The 15032-nt window shown below is 48.2% G+C and overlaps 4 protein-coding genes across 6 annotated transcripts in view; 2 read left to right on the top strand and 2 right to left on the bottom strand.

The window, feature by feature from the left end:
* Positions 1-50: 50 nt before the first annotated feature.
* LOC146492492 (uncharacterized) lies at positions 51-7438 on the bottom strand. The gene is made up of 6 exons (XM_085148585.1): positions 7327-7438; positions 6094-6328; positions 5926-6053; positions 4161-4283; positions 586-644; positions 51-191 (listed from the first exon to the last, which is right to left on the bottom strand). The coding sequence occupies exons 1-6, from the start codon at positions 7361-7363 to the stop codon at positions 51-53; spliced, it is 723 nt and encodes a 240-aa protein (XP_085004711.1). The 5' UTR covers positions 7364-7438.
* LOC146492474 (uncharacterized) overlaps positions 1187-15032 on the top strand; it is a 233236-nt gene continuing 219390 nt past the window's right edge. The window contains exons 1-2 of the mRNA XM_085148582.1: positions 1187-1660; positions 2011-3442. Of these exons, the coding sequence (XP_085004708.1) occupies positions 1340-1660; positions 2011-2514 (825 nt within the window). The 5' untranslated portion in view covers positions 1187-1339 and the 3' untranslated portion in view covers positions 2515-3442. The remainder of the gene's footprint in view (positions 1661-2010; positions 3443-15032) is intronic.
* Positions 7867-11731, top strand: igldcp (Ig-like domain-containing protein). 2 transcript variants are annotated; one of them, XM_085148581.1, is made up of 7 exons: positions 7867-7981; positions 8557-8600; positions 8688-9047; positions 9126-9216; positions 9664-9842; positions 10092-10145; positions 10256-11731. In XM_085148581.1, exons 1-7 carry the CDS (start codon positions 7956-7958, stop codon positions 10336-10338), a joined length of 837 nt encoding a protein of 278 aa, XP_085004707.1. In that variant the 5' UTR covers positions 7867-7955; the 3' UTR covers positions 10339-11731. The 2 variants fall into 2 exon arrangements, with proteins under 2 accessions (XP_085004707.1, XP_085004706.1); XM_085148580.1 differs by having other exon boundaries at positions 7900-8002; positions 10256-11506.
* Positions 12669-15032, bottom strand: part of vps52 (VPS52 subunit of GARP complex) — a 14872-nt gene continuing 12508 nt past the window's right edge. For both annotated transcript variants that reach the window (XM_085148567.1, XM_085148568.1), the window contains exons 18-20: positions 14535-14646; positions 13895-14013; positions 12669-13179 (exon numbers count right to left, since the gene is read on the bottom strand). In XM_085148567.1, the coding sequence (XP_085004693.1) occupies positions 13033-13179; positions 13895-14013; positions 14535-14646 (378 nt within the window). In that variant the 3' untranslated portion in view covers positions 12669-13032. The remainder of the gene's footprint in view (positions 13180-13894; positions 14014-14534; positions 14647-15032) is intronic.

Genomic DNA, 15032 nt, shown 5'->3' with positions numbered 1-15032 from the left:
TCACAGTTTTATTAATTTAAAAAATTCATTTACGCTCATTTAAAGTGCTTCTATCTGTGGTCATGTGATGAGTTCTTGCACATGTTCACTGTTGAGTACAGGACCTTCTCTTCAGCCAATCTGGTTCCTCTCCTGGTGGTGGGGCGGGGCTTGTCTGGATGCTTCAGGCTGGAATAATGCAAAGACTCTTCCTGCAGAGATACAAAGAGTAAAAAACCTGATCTGCCAAACTAACATGCTGCAGGTTCATGTGTGCGGTCTCTACATTTGGCTTCCCTGCACGTCGCTCAGCACAGACCTGTGACTCTGAATCTCAGCGTTCAGCTGTGCTGAAGACAAAAGCTGCCAAATATTTATGTTCATGTTTCAGTGAAACTTTTCCTATTTCACTGGCAAAACATAAAGAAATGAGGGTTGGTTCGAGACTTTTGCACAGGTCTGCATGTGCAGCTTGTTTTTAGAAGCAGTAACAAAACAGAATGTTTGAAACTCAGACTGAGAGACTCATTTTAATTATTCGCTCGTAAAGTAGGAAACATGATTTTTAAAGATTGTTCGTGTGACTGTTCGTGACCTTCCACTGACCTCTGTGACCCGGTGATCGTCGTCCCGTGGGTTACAGCAGGAGCAGACAGACGGTTTACCTGCAGAGGAAACGAGACATGGGACAGGTGAGGAAGAAGAAGCTGACTCAGAGTGAGCGATGCGACCGTGATGTGACCCTGATGCTCGCCCACATCAGAGCTCAGCACAGACAGCAGCATCATTGACTCATTAAATCAATGAAGCGATTTTATCCTGTTCCACTTGTGTCACACATGACCAGCTCCTGTACTTTGATTGGCTCCGGTTATCAAATCGAACCATGTGACTCCCTACTGACACCCACAGGTGACCTGCAGAGGTGACAGAGTTCCATGCGTGAGCACGACCCCACAGTCAGCTTGTGCCAAAATAAGACTCAACACCAGGGGGCGCTACAGCTGCCCTCACAGCAAACAATGACTTTGTCATGATAACAGAGACAACTATTTATGACTGTGACAACAACTCGTGATGAAGAGTTTCAGTGCACACGCCCTCCATCCAAAAACTAAATAGGTGCGTTTGCTTTCAGTGAAACTGTACGCTAAGCCCCGCCCCCGCCCCGCCCCGCCCCGGCTGTGTGTAAGTGAAAGCGAAAGTTCGAGCAGCTGTCCGACAGGCTGACGTCGAGCTTCGCTTCTGTCTCTGCTCGTTTTTCAGCTCGGTTCCGACCTCGGTTCCTCAGAGGGGGGCAGATATTTGTCCCGTGAAGCCGGAGGACCCCGCCCGCTGTCCCGCCGTCCTCTCAGCCAGCATGCCGGACGTCAGGCTGTGCCTGGAGGCCGTCTCCGCGCTCCTGGGCTGCAGAGCCGAAGCGACCACCGGAAGCTCCCAGTTCACCCCGCAGGACCTGGTCAACGTCGTGGCCCTCAAAGAGTTTTACAAGCAGGAGGGCTTTCAGGAGCTGGAGTACCCGAGCCTGGGGACGCTGTCTCTGCGCGACTTAGACGAAGCCGACATGTACAGCTCCCCCGCGGCCCTGGAGGCGCCGCCCGAGAGCTTCCAGCTCACCGTGGAAATCAACACGGAGAACTTCTTCCATCCTCAGTACGACTACGACTTCACCAACGTAAAGGTGAGCGGCCTCTCGGGCCACGTGACCCAGCGGGTTTCTCACGCAGCTGATTTTACGGTGACGTTTATTCAGCGTGGAAAAACAAACCCATGAAAATAAAATACCTGCGCTTTAAACAAAGGCAGGAAGGTCAAAGGTCGAGTTTAAAGGGCCAGTCATTTCAAACACTCCGACACTCTGATGGTCAACCTTCATGTAAACACATGAAAGCAGCTCAAAGTGAAACTCGGCGCTGATTCCTGAGCAGCTCCAGACTTTCTGGAAACTGCTGGGCTGTAACTGAAACTGAAAGTGTGTGTGTGTGTTTGAGACTCAGCTCTTTGACCTTTGACCCCTCTGTTCACTTCCAGGATGGAGATAAGAAGTTCACGCGTGGTAACGAGCAGTACATCCGCCCCTGCGGGTGGAACCGCGTCGCCCTGCGGGTCGTGCAGAAGTACGGCGACGGGGACAAGTGGCTGGGGACGGGGCAGGACGCCTGGCCCGTGTCCTACCAGGGCAAAGACATGGATGGCTCCCTCATCCTGACCCACGGCGGCAAGCCCGACGACCAGCCACAGTTTCTGGACGCCGCCGCCGCCTCTTTGTTAACGGAAGAGACGAAGGGCCGAGGGGTGTACTCCACGCCGGACATGAGGATCGCACAGAAGTACTGCAAGAAGTTCAAGTCCAGAGTGGACGGGAAGACGTACCAGGTGGTCCTCCAGAACCGCATCAACCCGGAAAAAAGGAAGTGGTGCCAGAGGCAAGGCGTCTGGGTGGTGTACATCCCCGAGGACAGCAGCGACGTGAGGATGAGGGCCATCGTGCAGGAGTCCATCCGCCCGTACGGGCTGCTGCTGAAGCAGGTGTGATGCAGCTGCAACCACCGGCCGTCACTTCAGGGTTTTCACATCGTTAACAAAAAACTGAGAACATGCTTCAAATCCCCAACAGTGGGACTAATAAACGTATCCTATCTTATCTTATCTTACTCCGAGCTCCTGAAAGCTCTTTATTGGGAGGGTGTGGGAGTAATAAACCAGTTTATCCTCACAGTTTAGCACAAATACGACTGTCTGATCAAACCTCGCTGCTCCAATCACATAAATAAGCCTTCATGTCAAACACAGGGGGAAGCGTGCAGCACGGTTAGCGGCGTCCTGCCTCACGCTCGGCGTCAGAGTTGGAGGTCAAACCTCTGAATCCCAAACTTCTCCACATTCCTAGTTTTTAAGACTCGATAGTGCGGCCGGGTCAGAGGTCAGACACCTGTCAGTCACAGGTGAGCACACACACCTTAAGATTTTATTAATTAAGCTTCATGTTGTTATTTTTAATGAGACTTGAGACCAATGAGCTCAGATAAATTGCTTGCTGCCGTCTAAGACACGATAGATGTTTATTGATCCGTTACCATGAAACACAGACAGCTGCTGCCCCCTGCTGGTCCCAGCAACGACTGCAGCTTTCATTTTTTGGACCTCAGAGCCACCTCAGGTGTTTCCAGGCTGAGCGTCGTCTGCAGAGACGCTGAAGCTGCTGATAATGATGGCATTAGATGTTTTCCTTCCTGTCTGATCTCTTTTATTTGTGTCAGAGAAGGAGATGATTTTGCTTTAGTGTTGTTCTTATCTGAAAATGTTGCTGTGAGCTGTGACGCCACAGGTCTGATGTTTTTCACGGCATCATTTTAAATGTAAGAATGATAAAGAATCACTTATGTAGCTTGTTCGAGAACAGATGTTTTCCTTGTACATGTGAATTTGATTTGCTTGAATAGAAATTAAACGGAGAGCACTCGTCTGTGTGTGAAGCCTCTTTTTATGATATTTATAAATCTGAAAACCAGGGGTGTCAAACATAAGGGCCGGGGACCAGAAGACGCCAGCCCGGCCCCCTGGATGGTCTGCAAACGTGAAAAATGATCACCTTGAAATAAAGAGAGCCACACTCACGGATCCTTCCAGAACACAAAGGTCCTTCACAGTGTTTGTTTGACCGAGCTGGTAAAACCTGTTCACGCAGGACGCCGTCACCACGATCACACAGCTGACCTACACAGCTGCCACACATCGTTTCAGTTTTCATTTTTAAGCTTCAGTCGGGTTTCATTTTGCAGGATTTGTTATTAGCTGCATCCTAACCTGACCCACTGTGACGGTGTTAGCGTCATATTTAAAAACATTTGTGTCAAACACCTGTGGAAGCCTCGTGTTCGTCAGCTGACTCCACAGACTCGTGTCCCGACAACAAACAACAAACCTGTAATATTCATATACGCACCTTTGAACATAGACAGGAAGTTAGACTCGCATCACATGATGAATGAAGGCGCTTCATTACCGCACATGTTTGTTCATTACCTGCAGATTCAGAGTGCTGTAACTCCTGCCCACCACCAGAGGGCAGCGCAGCTCCAAGTAAAAGTGCAACAATCCCACCTGAACTTTGACCTCAGATAAACTGAGCTTGACAAACGGCTGAGCTGAGGAAGCATTACAGGACACGTGAAACACACCTGACCACAGGTAGCATCCAGCCACGCAGACGAAGCAGAAGGCGAGCAGCGCCGGCAGAAGGCAGAGCCCCAGACTCCAACACGGCTGCCTCATCAGGTCTGTGGACGACCGCCCGGCGCCTCCTGCAAACACAATCACACACACCATCATTTATCCCCTGATCCTGCTTCTTTTCCCGTCGTTGTGCCAGCCGTGTAAACCCAGGTTTATTGAAAGGTTTCACACTGATTACAGGAAACTGGAGGAAAAATGAGCTGCGGCGGTGCCATGGGGGCGGAGACTCGTCTTTACAGGTCAGCGGGAAATCCTAAAGAGGCCTTTGTGGTGTTTCATAGAGAGAACATCAAAGCTTCTCCTGGTGCTGAGATAAAACAAACCACGAGTGACGGTCAGCTGAGCGCCCGAAAACAATTAAATACATAAAACTATCAGATCAATAGAATAAAAATAGAATATAATATGTACTTTTATTTCACAGTATATCCTGATGTGACATCTCACTGCAGCTTCTTTCACACCTTCGATCCACTGACACAAACTCTTCAGATATTTATGGAGATATTAAAGGTGTCACACGCACACGGAAACCTTCATGTGTTCATGTTCAGCTGCTCGGCTGCAGACACGTGGCCTCATGGTGACAAGATTCAGGGGGGAGGGTGACTCACCCCACTCGTTTTTCCACACGTGTGTGACGTGTAGCATGTTTGTCACAAAATGTCAGTTCATGGAACGCAGAGAGCCCTGACCCCGGCCCCGGGGGCAGCTTGCTGTCCCATCAGCTGATAGACGACACAAAAATCCTAAAACAGAAATCCTCCTGCACCTCTGCATCAAACTTTTCTTCTGATCCACGCGGCAAAAAGCTGCAGTTTGTTGATTTCAAGTGAAATCAGTGCGTTTGTGGTCGGAGACAAGTCTGCGTCTTTGAACACGTCCACATTTTGACTTTTGGACACAGGAACGGTCCCCGCCTTCTTCAGAAGAACGTTTGTGCTGTTTGTGATGAACGAGCTTATTTATGGAGTTATTGTAAACTTGAGCAGTTTCACGTATTTAGCTGCTCTGAGAGGAAACGTGCCCACATCGATCTGATGGTTTGTTTTCTTCATACTGTAGTTTATTGGAACTATTAAAATATTTTCAGTTAACCCAGTTTGTTCCTTTTACAGAGTGATCCTGATAAAAACTGTCCAGCACTGGTTTATGTTTCACAACTTTTCACAGTGAAGAAACAGGCTGGGAGACTTTTGTTAATGTCTTTAAAACAAAATCAGCACAAATGTTTTGCACACGTTTCACATCGATTTTGTTTGATCTGAAGAAGGTGGAGGCTGAGAGCAGCACAGATCCACAGACCTGGAGGATCGATGCCAAGAACTGAAGCTCGCTGTAGCCTAACGAGAGACTGAGACAGAGACGACTGAAGGAAAAACTCAAGAGAAGTTTGTGATCTAATCCCCAGCTGTGAACGCAGCCGAACAGCTGCACACGCTGCAAACAGAAACACGACATCCAGCTGAAGCTCTGTAAGAGATCAGGAGGTTACGTCTCCAGAGCATAACGCTTACTGACTGGCGCCACCTACAGGTCCACGGCCTGACAGCCTGGACCAGCAGAGCAACACGAACGTTTGAAAAAGGAAATCTTAGATCTTCATCGTGTATCATGAAATGTTCCTGCTGTTTAAAAATCTTTACCTTCAACAAAGTTTCTGAGCACAGCTCAGCTCGAGCTGGCAGCAGAAACATCTGATCGTCTTACCGTCCACAGTCAGCTGAATTCCTCTGTTAACGTGCATCTCATTTGCAAACTTCCCGATGCAGAAGTACAGCCCAGCATCCTCCTCCTGCACCTCCTGGATCTCCAGGAGGTGCAGGAGTCCCGTCACACTTCATGCACTTCATGAAGTCCCGTCACACTTCATGCAGCGTCCCGTCACACTTCATGCGATGGTTGTTTGTGTGATTGTCAGTGGTGTCCGGCCCTTTTAACTTCCCCTCTTTAACAGTTAACAGAGGCAGCAGCTGCTCTGAGCGCAGCAGGTACCAGGTGATCTCATCTCTGTGCGTCATGTTACAGAGTAGAGAGACGTTGTGGCCCAGCGGCACCACCAGGGTGGAGCTGTGGACAGGTGAGGCTGAAGACAGGTGACATCCCGCAGCACCTGAGGAGTGAGCACAGGTTAGGACAGCGTGCACCTGAAGCTCCTTCATACCACAGAAAACACCACAGCAACAGGTGACAGGTGTGCGCTCCACAGCTCGACAGAGCTCACAGTTCCTGCTTCGTGGTTTTTCACAGAGAAATCATTTCCTCATTAATACTGTTAACTTTACTGCACATGCTCACAGTGAGTCAGGCTGAGGGTCTGATCAACATGGAAACTGCTGCGACTCCTGTGCACACCTGCAGCTTTACAAATATTTTTTTATTACAAAAACACTTTTGTCAGACTAAAATTGATCTGAAATTATATTATCACACAGAAAATAACTGTCCAGCCACTAAAAATGTACCATTACTCCAGATAAACAGGTTTCGTTATAAAATAATAATATGGATAATATAAAATAATAACAATAAAAAACAATTTTTCATAATTCACAAAGTCTCATCAGCAGCTTTAAGCCACAAAAAGATGCCGAGTGATGCTGTTAATGTCCAATAAAACATCAGTGACTCTAAATACTAAAATCCATCAAAGTCTGAATGAAACAAACATTTATAGAAATAATTTATCACAAAAAATAAAAACAAGAAGACTGTGCAGACACAAGTATTAGTCTTTTTTAATATCACTATAACAATAATAATTATACATATTTTCAGTACCTTATTATCATTAATATGAGCATATTTTCCTTTAAAGCCTCAAGGATGGCTTCCTGTTTGTTTATCTCTCTCTCTCAGTGTGGGGCGTGTCCCACTTTAACGTAAACACGCGATCATCATGAGACAAACTAACGAGCAGAAACACAACAAACACCTGCAGGAGACCCGGAGCCCTCAGGCCCTGGAAGGTCTGCACTCTGACCTGGAGACTCACGGACACACCCGGGAATTCTATAACGAGCCTGGAATTCTATAACGAGCCTGGAATTCCGCAGGCATTCTGAGAGAGTGAGTCGAAATAAAAACAAACAGAAATAAAATAAAACTCACACAGAACGGTCAGCATCCACGTGACACCCGCCATCATTTAAATGCAAATCAGTTTTCTCCAGGTGTGCTGCACGAGCTGTCTGCAGCGCGAGGAGCTGACGCTCACAGACACACACAGACTGACACAGAGACTGACGGCGGAAAGTGTTTTAATGTGGGACGAGAAGTGAGCGGGACTTGACTGAGCAGCAGAGACCACCAACACTTCTGCTGCAGCGCTAAACGGAAGGCACGCGCTGTTCCCGCGAACTCACCCCGAGGCGTCAGCAGCTTCACGCTGAGCCGGTAAGTTTCGTTTCTGCGGAGCTCCGCAGCCGCACGGCTTACGGTTGCTTCAAAATAAAAGCCCAGCGAGAATATCAATCGGATAATCTTATTTTCTCCGCTCTTTACAACGTTTTTCACAATATGTGAACTAGCAGCGACAAAGCTATAATAATGATGATGACGATGAAGAACAGCGCTCGGCACTGAATTTGATTCCGTGCTTTTAATTTGACAGGTTCGCAGGAAATCGAAACGCACGCGCTGGGTTGATAAGCCGTCAGAGGAGCGGAGAGTAAACAGAGTGGAGAAACCGCACGCGGGGCACGAAGAAGACTGAGCAGAGTTTCCACGAAGCGGACATCATGACAACGGTCACCGAGCGGCTCCGGTACGACACACTGCACTTCCGGTCTGAGCAACAGCTGCTGCTGTTTATTTTATTATTTATTTTATTTAATTTTTATTCAGCAGACATGCAGGGTAATATCTAAACATGTTGTTATTCAGATATGAAAGGATGAATTCAGACTGCGTTTAAGGGCATTCTGCAGGAGAAATAACCATAAAAATATGATTATTATTATTATTGTTATTATTATTATTATTATTATTAATGATGATGATGCTGCGGACCTGCAGGGAGATCGCGGCGCATGGCAGTTTCGTTACTGAGGAAACGAGTCCGTGGGTAGAAATGAAACTTTGCCTGGTCACGTGATCCCATCATGTGGAAGTTGAGTTTCGTTTCTGAGCGCCGGTCAGGGTTAAGTTTCAGGTGACTGCAGCTCACACACAGGACATTATAGGCGTTATAAGACAGGAAGTGTACGGCATGTGGACTTCTCTAATGTGTTTCTAATGTGTTTCTAACGTGTTTCTAATGACCATTTAAGGTGAATAAAGAGCTCATGAATAAGCTCGTCCTCTAACCCTGTTATGACGTATTTTCTTGTGTTTCTTTAGGTTGTTCATACTCATACAGTGTCTCCACACCGGAGCTTTAGTTGGTGAGTATCAGCATCACTCTGAGGTCAGAACTGGTCAATCCAACGTCCGTGTTCACGAGGATGTTCTTGCCGTGTTTCTTTCTGCAGACTCCTCTTCTCTTTCCTCCGCCATGCTGTCCATCTCCTACATGGCGGGGGACCAGGCGATCCTTCCCTGCAGCTGGAAGTCCCACCTGGGTGAGGCGGCTCTGCCTGTCTGCCACGTCCAGTGGGTGACCCCGTCCAACACGGTGTTCGAACAGCGCGGGAACGAGAAGTGGCAGGCGCCGGAGTTTGAGGGCCGGGTGAGGGTGCCCGAGGAGAAGCTGGGGTCGGGGAATTGTTCCCTGATCATCAGCGACGTTCAGCTTGGAGACACGGGGCGCTACGACAGCTTCATGGTGGTGGACGGAAAGAGGTCCGCAAGAACTCGGGTCTTCATCCAGGGCGTCAGGCTGCTCGTGAGCGGTCAGTGCTCGACATCGTCTCCTTCTCATGTCGTTCCTGGAGTATTTCATCTGTTTATTGATGGCTCTTTTGTTTCAGATCATAAATCCTCTCAGTCGCATCAGCCGGGCGAGGACATGGTGCTGCAGCTCTACACCCGTCACTCAGTCAGAGTGGTCTTCCAGGCCAGGTGAGCTGCTCACCTGCCCACAGGTGGAGACGCTGGTGGATTTGTTTTGTTTTGTCTTTTTTATCGTCTCCCACCCTCACGCTTCCTCCCCTCAGCGCTTTATTTCCCCCGCTGACGTAAAAGCTCGCCTACTGCTTAATAAAACGACAGTTTGTCTCGAATCGAAGGCTGCTGGCTGCTCTGACTCATCCTATAATTTGTGCTGACAGAGACAGAACGTGCCGTTTGGGGAAAATGATTTGTGCAGAAACTTTCACAGCAGACAGATTTCATTTTGGGATCAACCCACAGATGTGCTGCTGCACAGAGCACGCACTGCGCCAGGATGCGAGGGGAGGGCGGGGGTGTCAGATTGCTCCGACTCATCTTCTTACAGGGAGGCAGATGTTTGTGAACTCTGAGGACGACGTGGCGTTTTTGTTCTGACAGCATTTGCATTCTCCACAGAAACGACTCGGAGTGGTCGGACCTGTGGATGAGGGGCGATGACAACAGTCAGCGCCTGGAGAAGCACCTGCTGCTCGAGCAGCTGACGGTGAAGAGGTTACAACCATCAGATGATGGAATCTACAAAGTCCTGGACCAACATGGCCTCGCCGTCAGCACCGTGCAGCTCTCTGTGGATGGTGAGCCTGTCGATTGATCTTCACTGGGATTACCTAGATTACTTTAAATGAGTTAGTACTGCAGGTCGTACTCCTGAGAGACATGCGTGCACGTCGTATGGACAAAAACACTCTGACTTCTTCTGCTGAAGAACCAGAGATAGAGAAAGTTGAGCCCCGAGCGTCCAACAGAGTCAGCTGAAGCAGTTTAACCTTTGCTTTTACTGGAACTATCATGGTCATCATCACATGTACCCGTCTGCCCCACAGCACGAGCCCGTCCTGACCGGAGAGTCCAGGAGAAGCTGGAGTACGTTCCCACAGGTGAGGAAAGCAGCTGCATGGTTCCCATGAATCGGGTTCTTCATCTGAAGAGTGATTTATAAGGACATTAAATAAAAAACCTCTGTGTTCTCACTTTGATGTCTTTCCAGATGTTGCTGCCAAAAGCAGCTGTTCAGCTCTCCTCACCCTGGTGGTTCTCGTCCTGAGTTTCCAAACTCTTCAGCTTCTCTGAGTTTCATCTGCACGTGTGTGTGTGTGTGTGTGTGTGTGTGTGTGTGTTGCCTGGTCTGACAAGAAAAGACGAGTGTGTTCATTTTTTCTCGTCACCCTCAATCATCGGCCGGCTTGTTAGAAACGCAGCCGCGGCTCCGTCTGCGGCGCAGATCGTGTAGACTGACACTACGATGGATGGAAACCTGCAGCCTGCCTGTCTGTTCACCTCTAAATGAGCCGAGCTCTGATCCTGATGAGGCATCGTTTACAAAAGGCACCTTTGAGGTTGCCAGATTTGAGAAAATCCTCCTCCATCATGACTCTTTGCCTTTTTAGCTCTTTATTTCATCATGGAGACCCCTGCAGTGAAGTGATCACCTCTGCTCTAGAGAAGCACCAGACCTCGTCACCACGGAAACCACTGCCGCTCCAGCGGAGACACAGATGCAACGGTTTCAGTCATTTTCAAGCAAAATGAGTGAAAGATTCAAAACAACATATCAATGAATCAGAGAAACTCTGACGTGTTTCAGCACAAAACAGTCAAACAGCTCAGTGTGAACGTCGGCGTCTACAGATCCATTAATAATGACAGCACCGCCACATAGCGGCGTTTGATCCAGACTGTAAAAGTCATTGGAGCTCTAAAACACTCAAAATGAAACGTTTGGGTCTCCTTCACTGACCGTGGGAAATCAGCACTTTCCTGCCCAGGCGTCAGAGTTTATTGGGGGGGATCAGCGTGGTAAAGAGGTAAATGAATGAGGCAAAGTGTGATGATGGAGGGCGGAGCACATCAGCAGCTCATTAACCTTTTGGAAATGGTGCCTTAAGAGGAAGTGGCTGCTCCGGCCGATTTCAGCAGCTAAGAATGTAAAGATACATATTTGTGACATATACAATATATTTTGTTAAATGGACAAAAACCACTGTCAGATTCATCGATGTGTGAAGAGTGTCTACGCACAAAGGGCGGAGCCACTGCAGGTCAGAGTCATAAATCCAGAGAAGATGAAAAACATTTTCAATGAAAGTATTACGTTTAGAATAAAACTTGTTACATTTGCAACAAAACTCTTTTTTTAATCGCTCGTTGCCCGCGTCCAACATCACCACGGCACCAAAGACGTCGCCGCTGTGGATCAGCTGGTGTTTCGGGCTCAGAGGCGTCTGTGCTGTGATGAGCTTCGTCCAGACTCATTGTTTTCCACCAACAAACACTTCTAATGATTTTTCATAATTTAAAATTATTTTAATCTTTTGCCTTTTCTCGTCACTTTCAGGACATCTCTGCACTTAGAAGCCTCGGTGAGCTTCACAGGAACCCTTTATCGATGTGATCGATTTGTTGTCCTGCTGTAGCTTTAAACATCTTTGCTTCTGTATCAGTCAGACGCAGTTCAATCAAACGACGTCCGAGAGCTTCAGTTATCAGTCTAGTCGCACCGCGGTGCGTTTGAGGACGCTGTGATTTCTGTGTTGTGGTGTTGGTGACATTCAGACTGCTTTCCACAGTGAACTATAATCATTTAAATTATTACGATCTTTGTGAATAACAACAATAAATAAAGACACAGACAGACTGGTGTTGTACTCTCATTGTTAGACTTCACACAGACTCGCATCAATAACACGACAGCACCAACACACTGTCTGCAGGAGGATCCTCATCTCTATTAAAACTCTCTCCTGCTCTGATTCATCCGCCACTGAAAATAGTTCCCATAAAACCGCACCATTCCCCAGACTGCACAGCACATAACGAGATCGTGTTAGCGTGATGGATCACTTCTATGAAACGCCGTCAGCGCTGATGTTTTCAGACTGTAGATGGATGATGGAGTGGGGTCATGTGACGAAGCTTAAACATGATTGTTGGATCAAAGCATGGAGCCACAGCACAAGCAAACACGGTCCAGAGGTCCAGTTAGCAGCTGCCTGTCAGTCAAAGAGGCCACGCCCCTAATCAATTACAGTTTAAACAGGTGAGTTATAAGCCTGTAACACGGTGCTCACTGCTGGAGTCGGCCTCTGGTGGTCGTGGGAGGAACTGCAGCTTTTCACAGCTCCACACTGGCTGGAGGTTGAGACTGAACTAAGCACATCTGCTAATCTAGTTTAAATATAATGAAGTTGGTGGGCGGAGCCTCACAGAGACGGTGGGCGGAGCGAGATGGTTTGAGTCTAAACCTGCAGTAACATGTTCCACAGACGTGATTAGAGCAGCGTTACTAATCAAAGGAACCAATCAAAGCAGCTGATAGATGATTGATCGTCTCACAAACAGCTGACTGAAGCTCAGTTACTCACTGAAAGCTGCACAGCCTTCATCGCTTCTATTGGAGATCATTTCTACTGCATTTAGTCCAGTTTTATTCTTCATTCAATGTGATTATTAGACATTCATTTACATTAGGTTGGATTAGCATTTAATTGGACGTTTGCCTGTAACAGAAGCCAAAGAACCCTGCACCCCCACAGTCACTGTAGAGCCAGGAGGGCCGAGCGTTTCCCTGACGGGGCAAAGCGGCCGAGCGTCCGTGGTTCACTGGTTTCTTCACAGTTTTTAAAGTCATGGAATCAAAATTCACTCTCCTCCTCTGACCTGATCGGCTCCTTCAGACAAAAGTCTTTCTTAACACTCTGCAGAGAACTGTCACCTCCACCCGCAGCAGCGTCGGTGCGTTCGCCGGCTCTCTGACCCCTGACCCTGTTAGAAGTTGGGTTTGTGCTTCTTGACCTCCACCATGAGGTGGTGGAGGTTGATGAGCTCGGAGCGGACGGCCAGGCTGCGGAACGTGGGCTGGTTCAGGACTTTGTGGAAGCCGTGGTAGTACTGGATGAGCTGCGTCAGGGCGCCCTGCGGGGGGAGGAAGTGACCACGTTAGTAAACACATAACCTGAAGTTCAATCTTTACAGCGTGTTTCTTCTCTGCTGGAAGAAGAAAGCTCGTGAAGCTGAACCTCAGGTTTGTGTGCCCACTGTGTCTGAAGTGTGTGGGCACGTGAAACACGCCTTATTAGTGTGAGCGCGCTCAGAGCCTGAAGCAGAGAGCCGGCGAATTAGAACCCGGCTGTGTCGGTCGTGCATCCCGCTGGTGATCAAGGAGAACGAGACAGAAATCTGAAGATTAACTGTAAACGTATGATAGTGCCTCTCAGCGTGTCCCTCAGGCTGACCTGTGACTGTGCAGTCAGACATGTTTACAAACATCGCGCTCATTGTTAGTTTTTTTATTGTCTGATTTCTGCTTCTCAAATATGAACATGTGCATGTTTTGTTCTCAGTTTCATTTTCTTTAACATTGTTTAGTGTCTCGTTTCACTCTCACGCCTCTGCAGGTTATTTTAGACTTTAGTGACCGTTTATTTTTCTTCACTGTCTCGCTGTTCTGCATCCGTTTGGAGACATTTTCTCACTTTTTGGACCTTTTGTGTCATTTTTGTCGTCGTTTTAAATCTTTGTTTTAAATGTTGTGTCACTTTGTAGCCAGTTTGTATGTTTCTGTCCCCTTGGAAACCTGGTGTCACAGCACAGTCAGCCCACTGTGTGGCACACCTGCCGCCCGGCTCACCTGGATGATGCTGGTTCCATTTTTGAAGTTGGTGAAGGACCTCATGACGTCCTGACTCATCGCCTCCACCGACTGTTTCCATGTGCTGGAAAACCCCCGAACCAGCTGTGTGATTCGAGCTGCACACACACACACACACACACACACACATTAAGTTTCAGTTTCAGTGTGCATGCTGACTCTCGGTTTCCTCGCCATCGTGTTGCTGGGGTCAGCTTCCTGTCAAACATGCTGGTCAAACAAAACAAAGAACCACAGCGAGCACACACGACGTGGTGAACAGGAAGTGGGAACCTGACTCTGACTGACATGAAAGCACAAAGACTGAACGAGAGATAAAGGTGCTGGTTACTCTGGAAAACAAAACCAAAGGCTGAGGCGAGAGAAGCACGCCGCGCTGCCGCTCACACACAACGAACTGAGCGACTGACAGCCGCAGACGTAGGAGACGACGCGGAAACCAAACGAATAACCAGCTCGATTTAATCCTGAATCTAATCCGGCCACGTCAGCATTATGGATGATGCTAACCGCCCACATTTGTAGAAATAACAGACAGAAGGAATCGGCCAATCAGACGACAGCTTTACTCACATCACATGTAACACCTGAACCTTCACAGGTAAAGAGATTTTCTGACCTTCGTCGTTCTTCAGCCGGTCCAGCTGCCCTTTCTCCATCAGCGCCTCGGCCTCCTTCACAAAGGCGATCATCCCTCCGAAGGGCGGAGACAGAATCTCCTCGATGAACTCCTGCAGAGGACGAGAGGAGGAAGACGACAGGATCAGGAACTAAAGAGTTCAAAGTTACTTAGAAATCTAGTAAAAGTACTTTTTAAGCTTAAAACAGCCGTTCACGTGCGCGCTGACTAAAACTGTTACACGTTTATAAAGTGTGGAAATAGTCGTTTCACCACAGCAGGTGCCTCCACCTCTAACCCTCTGCACGTCCTCCTCGTCTCCTCTTGCCTGGCAGCTCCATCATAACCTCCCTCCCTCCTCTGCACATGCTCAGACCACCTCTCTGACTCGCAGCTGTCCCTCTCATGGACTCATCTCCATCCTTCTCACTCTCAGTGAACATCTCCTGCTCGGCCTCCACTGTCTCCAAATCACCACACAGGTCTCACTACCATCTT

This window comes from Neolamprologus multifasciatus, chromosome 22 (genome assembly GCF_963576455.1).
Source record: "Neolamprologus multifasciatus chromosome 22, fNeoMul1.2, whole genome shotgun sequence".
NCBI classification, from domain to species: Eukaryota; Metazoa; Chordata; class Actinopteri; order Cichliformes; family Cichlidae; genus Neolamprologus; species Neolamprologus multifasciatus.
Note: the sequence above shows the minus strand (reverse complement) of the source record. Positions and strands in the feature narration are given on the sequence as shown.

Bases quoted from the DNA above. Each gene is read 5' to 3' on its own strand.
- LOC146492492 (XM_085148585.1), bottom strand. From the start codon at position 7,363: ATGATGGCGGGTGTCACGTGGATGCTGACCGTTCTGT. The intron at 6,054-6,093 runs GCTGCATGAAGT...AAGTGCATGAAG, and splicing joins CGCATGAAGTGTGACGGGAC to TGTGACGGGACTCCTGCACC. The intron at 192-585 runs GTCAGTGGAAGG...GTATCTCTGCAG, and splicing joins ACGATCACCGGGTCACAGAG to GAAGAGTCTTTGCATTATTC.
- igldcp (XM_085148580.1), top strand. From the start codon at position 7,956: ATGACAACGGTCACCGAGCGGCTCCGGTACGACACACTGCACTTCCG. The intron at 8,601-8,687 runs GTGAGTATCAGC...TTCTTTCTGCAG, and splicing joins CCACACCGGAGCTTTAGTTG to ACTCCTCTTCTCTTTCCTCC. The intron at 9,217-9,663 runs GTGAGCTGCTCA...CATTCTCCACAG, and splicing joins AGAGTGGTCTTCCAGGCCAG to AAACGACTCGGAGTGGTCGG.